At 37.3% G+C, this 17,607-nt stretch overlaps 1 protein-coding gene across 7 annotated transcripts in view; it reads right to left on the reverse strand.

Annotated features, from left to right (window-relative positions):
- Positions 1-3,122: 3,122 nt before the first annotated feature.
- AGTPBP1 (ATP/GTP binding carboxypeptidase 1) overlaps positions 3,123-17,607 on the reverse strand; it is a 66,666-nt gene continuing 52,181 nt past the window's right edge. For 6 of the 7 annotated variants that reach the window (XM_063422213.1, XM_063422212.1, XM_063422215.1 and 3 more), the window contains one exon: positions 3,123-6,669. In XM_063422213.1, the coding sequence (XP_063278283.1) occupies positions 6,492-6,669 (178 nt within the window). In that variant the 3' untranslated portion in view covers positions 3,123-6,491. The remainder of the gene's footprint in view (positions 6,670-17,607) is intronic. The other variant, XM_063422218.1, reaches the window with a different exon arrangement.

The raw sequence follows: 17,607 nt of genomic DNA on the forward strand, positions 1-17,607 counted from the left end.
AAGTCCAAGTCTGACGAACGCTCCAAGAAAGCTCTGGAGTTCAGGTAGGTGTTGGTCCTACATGCAGGGTGGGTTTCCATGCAGTGTTCAGCCCCACAGAGTTACCTGCCACCCACTGCCGCCCATTGGCACCAATGGCTCAGCCAGTGCCTCCCCACTAGCTGCTCCCTGGTCTCTGCTAAGATTTCTGTGCTAGGGTTTTCTTTCTTGAATCCTTGACTGGTCAATGATCCCATCTCAACAACCCTGCTCACACCTCCAGCATTACCTGTCAATAACACTGTGGAGATGTTCCCACAGCTGTGCCAGTAGCCAGGCCCCAGGTCAGCAAGCAGTGTCCCTTCAGGGCCTTCAGCTATGGCATGGTGGGAAGCTCATGGAAGGATTGTGGAAAGGGAGTTTTCAGAGGGAGATTGTGGAAAGTCATTGATCAGGATCCATTTGCCTCCACTGTTCACATCTACAAACCAAATGGTATTGTGTTTATCTTAAATTTTCTTTCATTGACAGGGGGACTTTGCCCTTAGCCACCTTCCCCTGGTGGAGAAGTCATGGAGGAGCATGGATCTTCTTAAGCACTAGTCTATGGGACCCTTAATAATCACAAGTTGTAATTTATTTTTCTGTCCCTCTAACTGCACCATAGAGCACAGCTGAGAAGCAAAGGAAAACATGCCCTCCAATGTCTAGTTTTTGAGGCAGACACAGCAAGATGAACAATGTCAAGATGAACACTTCATCCTCTGCTGTGACTGACAGCATTTTCTCCTCAACACAGGAAGCTGTGTGAGAAGGAACACCAAATGACTTGGCTTCCTTATAGAATTAGCTGTCCAGGAGGCTCCCTGCATCAGTTTTAATCCATCTCCCTATTAGATTTTGGGGTCAGGTGCTTAGCATAAAGGGATTTTTAGACTAAATATGTCTCTGAATTCACTCATAGATCTGAAAAATTATTCTTCTAAAATATTGCCTATTGATGTTCCAAACATTTTGTCTTTGGACAAAAGGAACAAGCACCTGACACTAATGACAAATGACCTACTGTACTTAGATGATTTGGGGAGTCTCCTTTCATTCTGGAACACAGTCAGGTGTACATTTGATAACAGCAGCATTTTCAAGCAATACTGACTGATGAGATTCACAAGAGAAAGCTTTTGTCAACACACCCAAGAGGACAACGTGGCTGGCTCATCACTTAAGCTAAAGGACTGACTTGTCTAGACTGGATGCTTTAGAAGAGCAAAGTAATCTAGAACAGACATGGATTAAACTGAACGGGTGTAAAAATGTACACAAGCACAATGTCCTTTTAAATTGGACTTGTGTCTTTTGTGATTACACAAAAGCCAGAACTGAAGGATGATCTGAAAATTTTGCAACAATCTTCATGGGACAAAAACCTAAGGCATTTATTATTTTTTGGAATACGGTCTGACGCAGTTTAGGACTTTTCATTTGGCAGTATAAAGTACTAAATTGTGTGAGACGATGATCAAGGCCAAGTATTAAGACAGCCTGTTGGCTGAAGGTTTGTGCAGGACATCTAATTTCAGTTTGAATTCATAAAATGTCCAGCTGAACCATTTTAGTCTGAGGGACCAGCTGGACTATCGTTAAGGTTTATGTAAATACAGTACCATTAAGCAAATACTATCAAAGTATTAAAGATCATCAGCCTCACTCTGTGTTTCATGTCTTGTTCATACTGAAATTTTTTCAAGCCTATTTTCTTTCTGGGAACAAAATGAGCATGAATGCAATGCTATCAGCTAAGAGCATTTTAAACTACTATAGTAATTTATTATCTTTATATGTCCAGAGGGACAGTTAAAGAAAAGTTCTGTTTCAGGTAATTTAAAGTCAACATCCCCTCTCTGTGTTAACAGCAGCATTTCATGTATGGAAATATGGAATTCCACTATTGTAGAATTTTGTTAGTCAGATTATTTTATTAGTTAACATTCAGCCCATTGAAAATTGACAGTAGTTATGTAATAACGAGGTGCTGGTAGTATATATTCTTCTGATCTAACATGAAAAAAGCTGCATGACAAATAACCCATGCCAGAAAGAAGGGCACATGCTAAGCACAAACATCTTGTGGTAAGAAATTTGCAAGGGCAATGAGAGGCAGCATCTGGTTGACATTTCATAACCACATAATTTGTATCAGCAAATCCTATGGTCCCTCATTTCCTTTGATGATAAACCTATATTTTGCACCAATTACTCTTTCCAACCTGTGCAAGAGCTCTAATAAGAGCTATACTGAGTGTACTAACACTACTGTATTTTGGTGAGGGTTTTTTGTTGTTGTTGTTTCTTTCTTTGGGTGGGGTTTCTTTGGGGTTTCTTGTTTGTTTGTTTGTTTGTCTGTTTTTAAAAATGAAAAAAAAAAAACCCAGCACCTAACTTTTTCTAGTGACAAGAAATAAGGGGGTGTCTTTCATAGTTATGAAATATTGTTTAGGGACTAAATTCATTCTTTATATAATACTATTAAAAGTAGCCAAGACAATGTATTCTTTACTAGGTGTTACTGCTGTTTGACATTTTGTATTTAAAGCCCATCTCTCAAAGCAACTTAGAGTTAGTTTACTTAAGCAAACAGGACATGAGCTCACATCTCAAATGACTTGCATCCTGATGACCTTAGAAACACTGATAAAAGAAAGATATCTTAAGATTAATTTGACACTGTGACTACTGTAGATCCTTAAAATAATTTCAACAAAGTTTGTGGAGTTGAAGCAACATGAGAGGTGTAGTTAAATAAACTGCAAATGTATTTACAAAAGTTATATTGATGTTTCCTAGTAATCACTTGCTCTTTTCAGACAGCTGCATGAAACTAGATCATCTCTTTTTATCTTGAACTTTCCCTCAAAAAATTCCTATTAACTGTGTGGCAAGGGAAGACTCTTCTGTGTGCTCTGCAGACCTTCACTGTGGTTCCCCCAGTCTTCGTAAGTTTTACAAATATTACTGAATCTCAAAAATTTTTTGATAGTTATAATTCAGTCAATTAATATGAAAATGCTACTCTCGGCCTGTAGCACACTGAGTTTAATTTCACAGAAAATAAGTGTTTTTTTAAATGCTATGCACACTGCTGTCCTTACAGTAAGAACATTGCTGCAAATGCCAGGATGAGGAATCCTTAATCATCACTAACCAATAATAGGGAAGCAAAAGATTGTAATTAATTCTTTATTATGCATTCTTATTAATAAGTACTGGTATTTGGGACATGCATAATAACACTGCAACAATTATATCTATCACAGCATTACAACAGAAATTATCTGAAACCTTGTATTTTTGCATTTTGTGAACAGTGTTTAGTGCTTCTGCAGTCTTGAGATTCAAACCAAACTTCCTGGTAAGCCAGGCTGATAAAGATATCCACCTTGAAAAATGACCAGGCAAGATTTTGGCACAAACTGCTTTAAGTTACATTACACCAGGGGATGTCATCAGTGAAGACACAGTACTAAAATTTTGATGGAAATTGAATTATTTCTGGAAAGTGAATAGAGTAATTCATTGTCCAGCAATTACTTAGAAGCAAGACAGTAAATAACACAGATGAAATTATTATTTATAGTCTTATTTGTTGTTATTTCTGGAGGAAGATCTTGGGATCTTCCTTCTTTGCCTATACAGAACCAGTCATGCTTACAACAAACACCATCATTTAAAACCAAAGCCACACTGAAATGCCAATGCACAGAATAAAGACAGTCAATTGTCTGGGACAGACCATGCTCGATGACTGATTTGTGACAGTCCAAGACACTGCTGTTCTTTGCTATCATTCTGCCCATTTCTTCAAGATGAATGCCACAGAACAAAATGGAATGTGTGCTCAAGTGTTAGCTGTTCCTTTTCCAGCTAAACACCAGATTTCTCACCAAAACACATAAATGGGGGCACTGGCATCTGTCCATCAACACCACTGCAACAATGGCAACAGGTACTGGAGAAGGGATAAGCAGTATGAAACAGTTCTCCCTGTGAGCACAAGTGGAGACTTCACCTTTCAGAAGGCAAGTACTGCAAAATGTTTGAAGTAACAACTTTTGCATTTTCAACAATGTGTAAGATAGGGACAAAGTTTCACCTCTTGCATTAGAATTACACTGGTAGAAGCTCAGACCAACAGCTGCCAGAATGACATCTAACACCTAAGTGATATCTAATGCATAACTGCATTACAATGTAATGTAAAAACATGTTATCCTGAGACATTATATAGCTGATAACTGTTTTTGCACAGATTAAAAGCTGTAGGAGTCATGAGAAGGACAAATATACATACATACTAAGGAGGAAAAGACAGTTTTGTACTACAAAGCCACAATTCTTTCTAAATGGATGAAGTGTATTTCTAGTCTCGCCAGTAGTATAAAAACAGCGTTCCAAGATTAATACAAATTCAAATGAAACCTAAGAAGACATGCACAATTACAAACATGTGGCATCCTGCATTCTCTGGAATTTAAATGAAATTGTTTATGAATACTACTCCCACTGAAGTAGGAGGCATTAAGGATGAAAATCTATTTATGCAGAGAAGTAGTATAAGACTGACAGGGCAATAAGAGCATTCTGAACTGCAGCCATTGGACTAAAAAGTAATTCAAAGCCTGTGGCAAGGTTAATTCTTCCATTTCACAGATTCCCAAATTCCTCTACTTTCAAGGCAGAGGGCTCCTCTTCAACTGGGTAATAAATAAATTTTCTTATTTACAGCATGTAGTTCACAGAACACAACAAAAAATAATTTTCACTACAGAGAAAAACTTACAAAGGAACCAGACTATACATGTTTCCAGGTTTTCCAACCCTGCATCTCTTTGCATGTTTATTAATGTATATTTAAGCCTTTAAACAAAAATACAGTTGCATATAACAAGGGATCAAAACTACATCCCCAGTTTCAGAATAAAGGTCATATGGACAGGCATTACCAAACAATGCTGAATTTGAAAGAACAGATCCTGGTACAAATCCATCTCCTGGCTGAAAAATATGGATACATGAGAAAATGAGAAACAGAAATATGAGAACTCAATTCTCATCATTTTTATTCCTTTTTAATCCCTCTACTGAAGACACCCTTCCCCTCCAAAATACAGTTTTATTTTGAACAACAAACATACAGAAAACGCATCAGTTAAAAACTTGCTATAACTTAGAAATGTTATTCTTCACGTTCTTAAAGCCCTTGCACATGCAAACGGAAATGAATGCCACAACTGGGTCACATAAAATAAAAATAGTTTTTGAAAAGTATTTTTCATTGCAAAACATGTCAATTCTGTAAACCACAGAGTACAACTCCCCTCATTTCTTTATTAGATCTTATTTTAAGAGGCAATAAGAATTAGAAGGTGATAGGAGAAGACAAAGAATACTAAATCCAATACCTGACAGCTTGACTTTAAACATGAAGAATACAGAACCACAGAATAGTTATTCAGCCTGAAAGAGACTTCAGCAAGTTACAGTCCAATCTCCTTATCAGAGCAGAGTTAGCACTAGGTCGCAATCAGACAAAAAAGGTTTAAACCGAAAAGCACTATCCCCCTTGAAGCAGTTGAATTGGGTTTATAGTTAATGTGCCTCCGGTAAAGTGAACATTTTTTAACTACGTGCATATTCAAGAAGAAAAACGGAGCAGCTGTGTAGCTGAATATACATAGAGTGCATATATGCCTGACCTCTTCCTGTAGACATGTACATTTAACAAGAAAACTTCTTCAAATTAAATCATGCCTATTTTATGGGTGAATTTTATACAAGAGTGTAGTTCTTCTAAGCACAGGCTGCATTGGTCACTGTGCAAAATTCCTGAACTCTGAAAAGACATTAGTAAGAATTTTCACTTAATACTGTGGCAAAACCACATACTCATAAGACGCAAGAAACAAGTGCAAAAATTCATACATCATGTTTTCATTTTTAATTTAGTAATTACTGAATGGTTTCAAAGCAGGCACTACATTGCTTCAAACACAATCAAGTATCATTGAAATAATGTCGAAAAATAACCTCTTCACCTCAGTATACACACGCGCATACAGACATACACAAATTAATTTAGAAAATCTGTACATATGTATTTTTCAGGAAGCAACTCAAAGAACCGTACCACAAAAAATTAGTTTCTGTACTCTGACACACTAAAAATTATAATCCATTTTTCTGAAGATAGGGTTTAAGGACACAAAATGCCATGCAGTACTATTTAGTAGAAAATGAACTGGTAAATAAATGTATCTATTTAGGGCTTAAAGAATACACAGAACTCCTTAAATAAAACAAATGCAAATTTATCAGAAATATTTACTTTCCTTGAGCTATGCAGGCTCCAGTTATTTGTATTAACTGAAGCTTATCCCCTTTGTAGAAAACAGCAAGAAAGTATATTACTGGAAATCCAGGATATTTCATTTTCTGTTACTGGCAGCAACGCTGGTTCAAGAAAGGAGTATCCTTGTTGAATCTGAGTCTGAAAGTCCATCATCTTGATTAGTTGCCTCATAATCAGCCACATTATCAGCTAATTCAACATCTTGATCATCATTACTCTCTGCGCTGTAATCAACTTCTTCAAGGAAGCGAGGCTCATCTTCATCCAAAACGTATGTAGTGGGGCTATAACAAACGAGAAGCTCCATGAATCATGTTAAAAGTATTATTTCGATAAACACATTCAGACCATGTGCCCTGTCCCTTTCCTGGACATACAGTAGCCCAAAAATTTCCTCATGAAAGGAGCAGATTACCAGAAATGGGACTGGCTTTTTAGTTGCATGTAAAACAACAAGAGACAAAACCTGTGTTCGTAATGCCTCAAACTAATTAGTTAGTCACATACAACTCACTATCCAAATGTGCCACGACAAATCCACTGCACTGATGGCCCATAAGTACTTAATGCAAATACAGCAGTATCAGAAGTTGCTGAAGAAGAATCCAAGTACCTAAGGACACAGCCATTGCTGTAGGGTATAAACAAACCGCTGTATTTTATTGAAACACATACTTTACTGAAAAGCACTGTAAGCAATTACTTCATACGTATCAGAGATGACAGAGCAAGAGGTCATGGTTACACCCACAATTAAGTTCCCACACGAAATCACTTAACTCCTATCAGATTCTCACACATTTGCATCCTGGTAAAATTTAAAATCTGTCAAGAACTGCAGCTCTGAGGCAATGCATTTAGTGAACTGCCCGCAGAATGGTCTACACCCTTAACAAACGGCCTCGAAGAACAAGAGGATTAACACCTTTAGTGTTAACAGGAAAAAGGTTAAAATGCAACTTTCTGATCCTCCCACCTCCCTAGAACAGAGGAAGGGGTGAGGGAGGAGGCAGAAAAGTGTCTTCCAGACCCGGATTTACTCACTCAGGACATAAAAAGCTATCTGTTTAAAAGCACTCCTAAATAAATAAGTATTTTTACATTCATTTTAAGCCCTAAGAAGTTTTTGTAATGCATTTTACCTAATAATCAAACCATACAGAACTCATACAAAACAGTGAGAATCTTCTTTTTGAGAAACCTCATACAGAACTTGTAGAAATATTTGCACATTAATTTTAGTTAATTTTCTCTCAAGATACACAAAACCTATCTTGCCTGTGGCTTTATAATTAAAAGGACTAATCACTGCTTCTTTCTTAAGACCTTTTAGGAGCTCAGCTGCAGCACTTGAAATCTGAAAGGCTATCTCTATCCAACATAAATAAATTTCACAATATTCCTCTTCTACCTGTAGCATCAATGATATGCAGCGCTGTAACATTTTGTACTGTTGATAGTTAATTCAAATACTGGGAGAAAAATTGTTTCCTAGCTTAGGAGGAAAAAAATATTTGCATTCAAAACTATCTGTATCATGGTTCACTAAACAAGCCCATACTCAATCAGCTATGTGAAATAGAAAGCTCCACAAAACAAAATACTTTATCGGTTATTTAAGTTGTGATTAGGGAAATAACCCACTGTTGGTTAATTAACTGGGTGTTTAAAACAAAATGGTTTCCATTTAGAAGAGACAAAGAGTGAAGAAAATAACCAGAATCTTTGCTAAAAGTCTCTTTCATTTCACATATTAGGAATCCAACATACAATAAGGATACATGCTCTGCATGAAGCACCTGTAGGTGTACTAGCAAAGGAATTCTTTGTGCTTTCATTCTGTGATGCTTTCTGCCCTTGGAAGTCACCACCTACCAACAATTCCTCTAAGCAAAAAAAAAGTCAGGGAAATAAAAAGTTTAAAAGTTTCAGTTATTTAAAGAAACAAATGTAAGGGACTTCACCAGGTGTATCACATTCTGACAAGTCCACAGATTTTTTTCAATTTGTGCTTCTAACCACTTAACACAGGTACTGATTAATTAATTTTCGTATGCAAGGAATCCACACTTCAGCTGAAGAACAGACTGTGCAATTCACAGGAAATGGAGCCATTAAACCTGAATGTTGACCCAATACTATGTAATAATTCTGAACATTGACAGAAAACTATAATGAGCTATGGCATGAGAAATATTCAGCCAATGACGATGGAATATTTAAGTAATCACTTATAAAAATCCATCTTAGTGAGGTATAATATAGAATAGCAAAGCTCTCAAAAATTTTATCCACTTTTTTTAGTAAATGTCATTATTTGGGTACTAAACTAACATTGTTGATCTTGTTAAGAGAAAGCAACCTACGAAGCCTACTTTACAGAAAAAAACCCCACAGAACTGGACACACATGGAAACCATAGTTATAGTTCACCTCTTTAAAGTGTCTTGTGACTTAATATAATATGCCCTATGTTATATTGTCTTGAAAAACACACAAGTATGTTGTATGTATATTCAGTATACATTTTTTTAATAAAAAAAATACAACTATAAAAAAGTTGTATAAATTTATTTTACCTACTGATGTATGTGTAAATATGTAGGCATGCCCCTAACTTCTGAAAATTCAGGTACTATGAACACTCACAAAAAGCCAATCTGTTTTTAGACATTTGCTCTGGCACATGTACATCCAGAATACAGGGATACATTTCTCATTTAATAACATTATATGTTATCTTCTCTATTCAAGAGAAGTACCATTACAATAGATCAAAGATCAGAACATATCTTAGAAAGCTACATAAGCCTTTAAAATAAAAACTGTCTCTGAAATCTGCTTCATAATAGTCTTAGCTTTCTACTACCATCCAGAGCGACACACCACAACTTCTCAAGTTTATTGCTCAAAATAAATATTACTATAATACTTCCTAAGGCTATTTTTTCTACTTTCCCTTAAGTTTTCGTTCAACTCATAAAATTGTATCCAAACTGTGTCACATACCACTATTTGCTTTCCCATGACATGTTGTCTTTTGATGTAGCAAATTTTAGCCTTGAACTTTTCAGTAATCTCTGTTTTGAAGGTTTGTATGAATCTGAGAAATGTAATTATTACTCTGCTGTTTTACTGAGGCTGGATCACAAGAAACATAGAAACCAAATACCTGAAAAAATGTCTTATTGTTTAATCAAATTCTTTATTTGCTTCCCTGCTGCTCCCCACCCTCAGTGTATCTTGTAACGATATATTTTTAGCTGCTGTCATGCTGATTCTACGGATTTTAATTTCCTAACTTTTCCCTTGGGCTCTTTCTAATTAACCTGCTCAATAATCCTTCTTCCTCTACTGCTATACCTCCTGGTTTTTCTTTCAAAAGTAAACTATTATTTTCTCAGGTTAGCAGAGGCTGTTTATCCCACACCTACAGTCTTGTAATGCAAGGGATGCTATGATCTGTGCATTTTCTTTGAAGTCATAGCTGTTAAATGAGAATACTGTATGAAATTCTGAAGTTCTGTGTATCTTACCTAAAAAATATTTTATGGGTAAAAGGATTAATTCCTAAATGCTTGATTGATACACCTGAATAATACTATGGTCTTCAAGTTTACGAAGAACTTTAAGACCATCTCTTTCATTCAAAAGAATATTTTCTTTATCATCTGCCACTGAATACACTGAATTTAGGAATTAATACAATAATTTTCTAACATATATTTTAATTATTAATTAAAACATACTTTAATTTTTAAGGTCAGCCAGGCAAACACAGCAGTGATATCAGCAACACCTGCAGCAGCCACAGCAAGTTCTGGGGGCTGAGCCCTAGAAAAAGCTGGGCAGGGCCTCCACAGTCAGAGACACATGAGCAAGAGCTGAGAGACCCACCAGGAACCATCAGCTCTCATGAGTGAGGCTGACACGGTGTGAGTGTTGCTGGCAGATTTAAATGCTCCCGGAGAGTGCGAGTGGTCAGGACACCAAGCAACAGTTCCCTAGGAAGGGCACACAGAAAAGGCCACTTAATTCCACTTGGGGAGGACGAGTAATCAGTCCTCTTCTATAACAAAAATGGCATCTACACATTACAGCTGTCAGGCTAAAACCACGAAAAACCACAGCCACCTTACATACACATCTAGACCCAAACAGACTGGCTGAGGACTGAGAGAACTACCTGGACCCTCAGCTGCAAGAAACTCCATAATCTGAAAGTCCCCCTGGCCCTGAAGGCAGAGGTAGGTGTCATGAGTGGATGTGTGCCCAGACAGAAAACCTGCCTTTTGTGCAGATTGTCATGTTGTGTGGGGAGCTCATCAGGCAGCATACTATCTGGGAATCCAAGCAGGAGACTGATGCAGGGGATAATGCACTGACGCAGGCAGACAGACACGCTGCTTTAAGTCCTTGGAAACAGAAGGCACATAAGCATCCAACCCTGAGATAGGCTCGGTTGATTTGTAAGGCAAGGGAGACTGGACTCTCGTCTCTGCTTGGAGCAAAAGGAAGAGTCTCCCCTTGCTACTGAAAAATATGACACTATGAGGCTGGGAGGAGAAAACTCCACAATAAGTAGTAAAGAACAAGAAAGGGACAGTGCTATAAAACTGGTACAATCATTTGAGAGTGACTGCCACCAAAAGTGCATGAAGCATGGTAATTACTGGAGAATCCTCACTGAGACACAAGGAAGCAGCCATTTACCATTCTTCTCTAGCAAGATTTGCTGCCTATCAGGGCCACATCCATCACATTATAAAGAGTTTACCAAGAATGGTAAAACCAGAGGATTATCAACCAGTTCTACTCTTTCATGTAGAGCTGAATGAGGCTGCAGCAATGAGACTGTGAAATATCAAAAGGGATTTCATGTCTCTTGGAAAGACATTGAAAGGATCGGGAACACAGACAATGTTCTCTCCACACCTGGAGGCCAAGAGCAAACCATGCCTTACCCATCTGATGGCCTTCTATGATGGAATGACTACAACCATCAACATGGGATGATGAGCCTGTCATCAACCTAGACTTCAAGGTGGTCCCACATGACATGCTTATCTCCATATTGGAGAGGCGTGGATTTGACAGGTGGACTCTTTGATAGGCACCTGGATGCAGCAGGTGCCTATCAAACCATTTCCTGGATGGATGCAGCCATAGAGTTTTGGTCAAAGGCTCCATGTCCACATGGAGGTCTCTGACTAGGGGGGGCTCCTCAGGGCTCTGTCTTGGGACCAGTGCCCTTTAAGATCTTCCTCAATGACATGGACAGTGAGGTGAAGTGCTCCTGCAGCAAGTTTGCAGATGTCACAAAGGTGAGCAGTGCAGTTGACACAATAGAAGGATGAGATGCCATCCAAAGGGACAAGCTTAAGAACTGGGCCCAAGAGAACCTCATGAAGTTCAAATGCAAGGTCAATCCCAAACATAAGCACAGACTGGGAGAAGAAGTCATTGAGAGCAACCCTGCAAAGCCCTGTGGATGAAAAGTGGGACATGAATCAATAATGTGAGCTTGCAGCCCAGAAAGCCAACAGTCTCCTGAGTTGCATCCAAAGCAGCATGGCCAGCAAAGTGAGCGAGGGGATTCTGCCCCTCTCCTCTGCTCTTGTGAATCCCAACTGGAGTGCTGCAGCCAGCTCTGGGTCCCCAGCACAAGAAAGACACGGCTCCGTTGCGGTGAGTTTTGAGGAGGCCACTAAGCTGCTCAGAAGGCTGCAGCATCTTTCCTAAGAAGACAGGCTCAAAGAGCTAGTATTCTTCGGACTGAAGAACAGAAGGCTCCAGAGATACCTCACTGTGGTTTTCCAGTACCTAAACAGGACTTACAAGAGAGAGGGAAGATGACATTTTACACAGTCAGAAACAAATATGACAAGAAGGAATATTATTAAACTAAAATAGATTTAGATTAGATACTAGGAAGAAACTGTTTACAGTGAGAGTGGTGAGGCACTGAAACAGATTGACCAAAGAACTTGTGGATGCCCCATCCCTGGAAGCGTTCAATTATTGGATGGGGTTGTGAGAAACCTCATCACATGGGCTGCATCCTTGTCCATGCCAGGGAGTTGGAACTAGATGATTTTTAATGTCCCTTCCCATCCAAGCCAGGCTATGACTCTATAATTTTTTTAAATGATAATACCTTACTATGTGTTTTTCATTTACATTAATGCTCCAAACATATTAAAATTTAATAAACATTTCCACTAACACAGTATATTTTTTCAAAATAACATTTTAATTGTCCCATAAAATACATACTAGGATTTTTCATTATCCACAAGACTCAGTTACAGAAAAATTAATCCACAAGGCAGACATAACCATTACTAATTTCAAACCCATGGAGACCGGAAGTTTTTTGATGCTACAGGGGATATGTATACCTTTTACAACTTTGGAACAAAAATTAAGAAATATTCCCTGTCAAAGTATGGACAGTTGCAACTACCTGGTGAGTTGGGAAAGGAAGGAGAGAGAATTCTAAAGTACTAATGATTTCTTTTAAAACTGAATTGTCATGGGAGGAAAAAAAATCTTAGATGAGATAGACAAAGTATCACAAAGGAATTGTGTCTCCATATTTTCCCTTCTAATTTTTCTTCAGTGTCTTTACTCTATTCCGGAGATTAGCAGTCCTGCTGCAGGAGGAAACATCACACATGCAACTAAAGTGCTGTCCAGTTCAGCTGCTTTTAACCTAAGTATTTTTTGTAAGTAATAAGGATATTTTCACAAGGGAATTTCTAAGGCTAAAGGGGAGAATGTATCCAACTCTTTTTTAGGCCATAAGAACCTGGACATCCAAATCCTCTTTAATAATTATTTTTTAATATCTTCACATTTAGAGTTACGAAATTTTACTCCACAGCTTAATCACAAGCAACATCAACACTTTCTATGTCTTCCCACCCTGAAATGCATTTTATAGAATTCAAAACTGAATCAAATCAGTTGGGATTCATATCATCAACTGTAGCCCATAGTAGTATTTGGATCATACCAATAGGAGTAGAAGAAAAATTAAAGAATGTTATGAAGAATATGTAAGCTGTTCATCATGCTTTTTTTGGTTTGTTTGGGGCTTTTTTTCTTGGTTACTAGTTTCCTTATTTTGCCCTAGAGAAGACAAACAGTAGTCTGATGCTACAGTCTATGCAGAATTAAAAGCAATCACTTTCACTGAGGCCAGGGCAGGGGCCTGGTGCATGGGCTCTGCTACCAGGCCCACAAGTGGAAATCTGAACCTGATGTTTAATAGTTTTTTTCTTCCAACATTCAGAATGGGACAGACTGGACAAAAGCTGCAGTATAAGATGCCTTCTTTTTAACAAAGCTGCACTCCTAAGGTACTGGAAGAAAGGCCAAGAAAAGCTCCAACCCTGCAGTAGAGTAAGAAGGAAAACACCTTTATTCCCAGGTGAAGAAGATTAGGATTATACAAATGTCTGGGCAAAGTTAAGGAGTTATTGAGAGGGAGGGAAATAAAATAGGACAAAATCAGTTTCTATCTGACAGCCTAGACAGAAATCCCTTGCAAGATGTCGTACACACTCCCACTGCATATACCCCTCACTCCTTGCCTCACCAGTCTGATGTTTTTTCTCAAGTGTAAGACTTAAGTGCAGGAAATGGATTTTTCATCAAATATTTCTCTTCCCACAGCTCCTTTTGGCTGTCTGCTTTTTCTACCATTTTCTAGACATGTTGTGTCCCAAAGCTCAGTCTGCTTCTCTGCTATAATTAAATCAAATTAACAAACACAACCACACCATGTTCTAGAACACAACAGTGAGCCTCAAAAGAATCACTGAAATGAACAAGAATTTCCAAAAAGTGGTCAGGTTTTTGAGCAGAGCATAAGTCTAGTAAATTGTAACAGTTATGACTTTGGTCATGTTTTTCTTTCATTGCACATAGACCCTATCAAACCTGTCAGCGCAATAACTATAATTCTCAATACAAGACCAGTATTACATTTAGTCTAATCTTTTCCATTTGGAACAGAGATGAAAACACTATCAAATGGGTTGGAAATAATTAAAGAAAAGTTAATTGTTTAATACATCACATAAAATGTTAAAAGTTCACTGCCAGGAGGAAATAAATTTACTTATTGCTTTATTTTTCTTGTTTTGGACATGGTTCAAAATGAACTCATGCAAATTCAGCCTATGCATAATAAAATACTGGCAATACATTCTGAAATATTGACAAGTACTTGGTCATTATAATTACAACCTGGAAATCCAAAAAGAATTTGAGAAACCCTCAAAATCATTTGCAAAAACTAAAACCAGTGCTTCTGTGTTTAAACTTGCCCACTGAGTCTCTAAAGCATTAAAACTGTGCTTTGGTAAAAAGTAATACCAGTAATATCCAAAAATAAAGCAAATAACCACAATCTTAGTAATTGCTCTATTCTGACCTTACAGGAATGCTACAGCTGTGAAAAAAATATTCTGTTTTATACTTCCTACACTTCCTATTGATGAATTTTTTACCTGCTTTTTCTGTAGGCAGCTTCTCATTTGTCTCTAATGGCAAGTAAAAAGCAGCAAATCACGTGAGTATAAAGAAAGTATAAGCAGTTCTTTCATTGTAATGGAACAGTGAGAACTGAAGTTTGGGCATATGAAACAAGAAATTGTGTGACTACATTCTGACCCATGACTGTCTCTGAAGAGGAATAGAAATCAGCTTTATAAACTTCGCTCAACAGAGGCTCTTTGTATATTTCCACCAGTCAAGTGAATAATAAATGCACACTTCGGCTGAGAAGATATTTTTAATATGGCCTAAGATATACAGCAAAATTCTGCTTCTGAGCCTCTGGCAAGAAAAGAATAAGACCACCTCTCAGTTCCAGTTATGGTCGTATTGAACCCTTTGGCAAAGAAGATAATGTGGAAATTTAAATATTATATGACACTTCTATTGCTAATAGTGAAGGTTCTATAAAGAAAATTGTAGTTTCTTTTTTATTACAGAATCATAGAATTGCTTGGGTTGGAAGAGACCTTAATCATCTAGTTCCAACCCCCTGCTGTGGGCAGGGGCACCAGATTGCGTAGAAACCCAGGTACAAATACACAACACATTTTAATCTTAATGCCATATTTTAAATTAAGTCGCTGGAATTCACACATTCAGTTTTTCCATCACAGATTCTCACATAATTATGCAGTATTGCTAGGTGAATACTGAGAGCAATGTACCTATTTTCTCACTTTATGCTGCATATTTTTCTGGTTTATGTTTTAGTGTTTTTAGATTTATATTTAATGACTTTAAGAAATAAAGCCATCAGGACTTAAAAGAACTTTAAAAGATGTTAATAGACTTCTCCAATAAATTTCAACATTTCTTATGTCAATTCTCCATACTGATTAAAAATATTAACTCTTACATCAACAGAATCTGATTTTTTTTCCCCACTCTCCTAATTTCTTTAGTGCAGAAGCATTTGGTTATCACCTTTTACCATCTGTAGCTGTGTAACACCCAAATGTCATGTTAGGGGAAACCATTAAAAAAAATCTAGGTATAAATTCACTTTTAATACACTGAATTAAGTTATTTAATAATCCAATTTAAAATTTTATCTTCCAGTGTAATTATTTTTGTGATTTTCATGGCCTACTGTTTTGGATGGAACTGAACCTGCTGGGGTTTTTTAAGTTCTAGAGTACTTAAAAAACCAGTTACTTTCTTCACAAATCAGTATTATAATTATTCTCACATAGACTCTAATAATTTCCACACAGAGTCTAATAGTAGTAAGCTTATTATGAGCCTAATGTTGTGTTTTACCTGGGCTCATATGTAGCCAACAACCCTATGCTTATACAGGCCTAAATCTTTTATCAGTGCTTTCTGAAAATCCAGACTAAAACAGTCCCTGTGCCACTCACTCCCAACAATGAAATATAAATCAAGTCAGAGGCAGTTTTCCCCTGCCCCCAGCATGGTTGTACTTCACATGCAATTAATTTTAATACATAATAATTTTCTAGAGATAGCTGGATCAATGAAGTATTTTAGCTGGTAAAGGAAGTTCAAACTATATTAATACATTCATATACCAGGATTTGCTTTATTTCATAACATTAAAACAACCTATGTGTTTCCATTTGTTCCTTTTCTCATCTAGCATTACTCAAATTTGCTATCAAACAGAAAGCAAACATGAAGTCTCACCTTTTTTATCCTATTCTGATACTAAAGTGGTTTTGATATGACTTTAGCTTTCTAGCAGATACTAAGGGGAGTAACTTGTGTATGTGTATATGTAGGATGTTAACTTTCTCCCAAGACACAATGCAAGATTGAGATCAAATGCCTGAGGCAGCCAGAAATACAAAGTTACATGGAAATCTGGGGCTGTTTTTCAGTGCCACCCTCATGGATTAATTGGTCACAGCCACATTTTGATTCAAAATGCTGTAACTGAAGTTTAAAATTTCAGAGAGACATATTTACACCAAAGCTTTAGTTCTAATAAAATTGACAGTGATACTAGCACTCAAGAATGGGAAAAATATTATAGTCTTATTTACATATAATTGTAGCTGCAAATGAAAAAAAAAAGAAACACGATAAATAAGTGTAACATGTAGACACAATTTCCAAGTTAAACGCTCTGCACATGAGGAACTCAAGAAACACATGCTGGCTGAAAGGCTCTCATTTAGAGGCCACCCACAATAGCTCTCTAGTGAAACTGCTTAACAGCCAGCCTATATTTATGGAAGAATTATTACTATTTACAAAATTATTAAAGCGTCTGTCACGGTCTAGGAACAGTATTCTCCAACTCAGTACTCCCGCAAAACCATGTGCCACTTCTCCTCCCTGCCAGCTGGAGGGACAAAAGGTAGAGATCACAAAGGGTTGAGATCAGAACAATTTGCTTGAAACAGCAATAGGATAAGAAAGTGAAGAGTAACAGCAACAATATTAATAACAAAAGGTATAAGAAAAGAAATTATCCAGAGAGAAAGCCCCCCCCCCCCCCAAATAAACAACAGCAGATTGCACTGTCTGCCATGTTTTCTCAACTATGAGGATCCCCTTAATCCCTGAATAGAGTCCCTTCCCCCTGCACCTGACAATGATGTAAGTGGTATAGAATAACATCCCTCCCAGCTACTGCAAAAATTAATCTTGTCCTGGATGGAACCAGGATGGTATATATGACAGAACTG

This window comes from Prinia subflava, chromosome Z (genome assembly GCF_021018805.1).
Source record: "Prinia subflava isolate CZ2003 ecotype Zambia chromosome Z, Cam_Psub_1.2, whole genome shotgun sequence".
Lineage (NCBI taxonomy): Eukaryota > Metazoa > Chordata > Aves > Passeriformes > Cisticolidae > Prinia > Prinia subflava.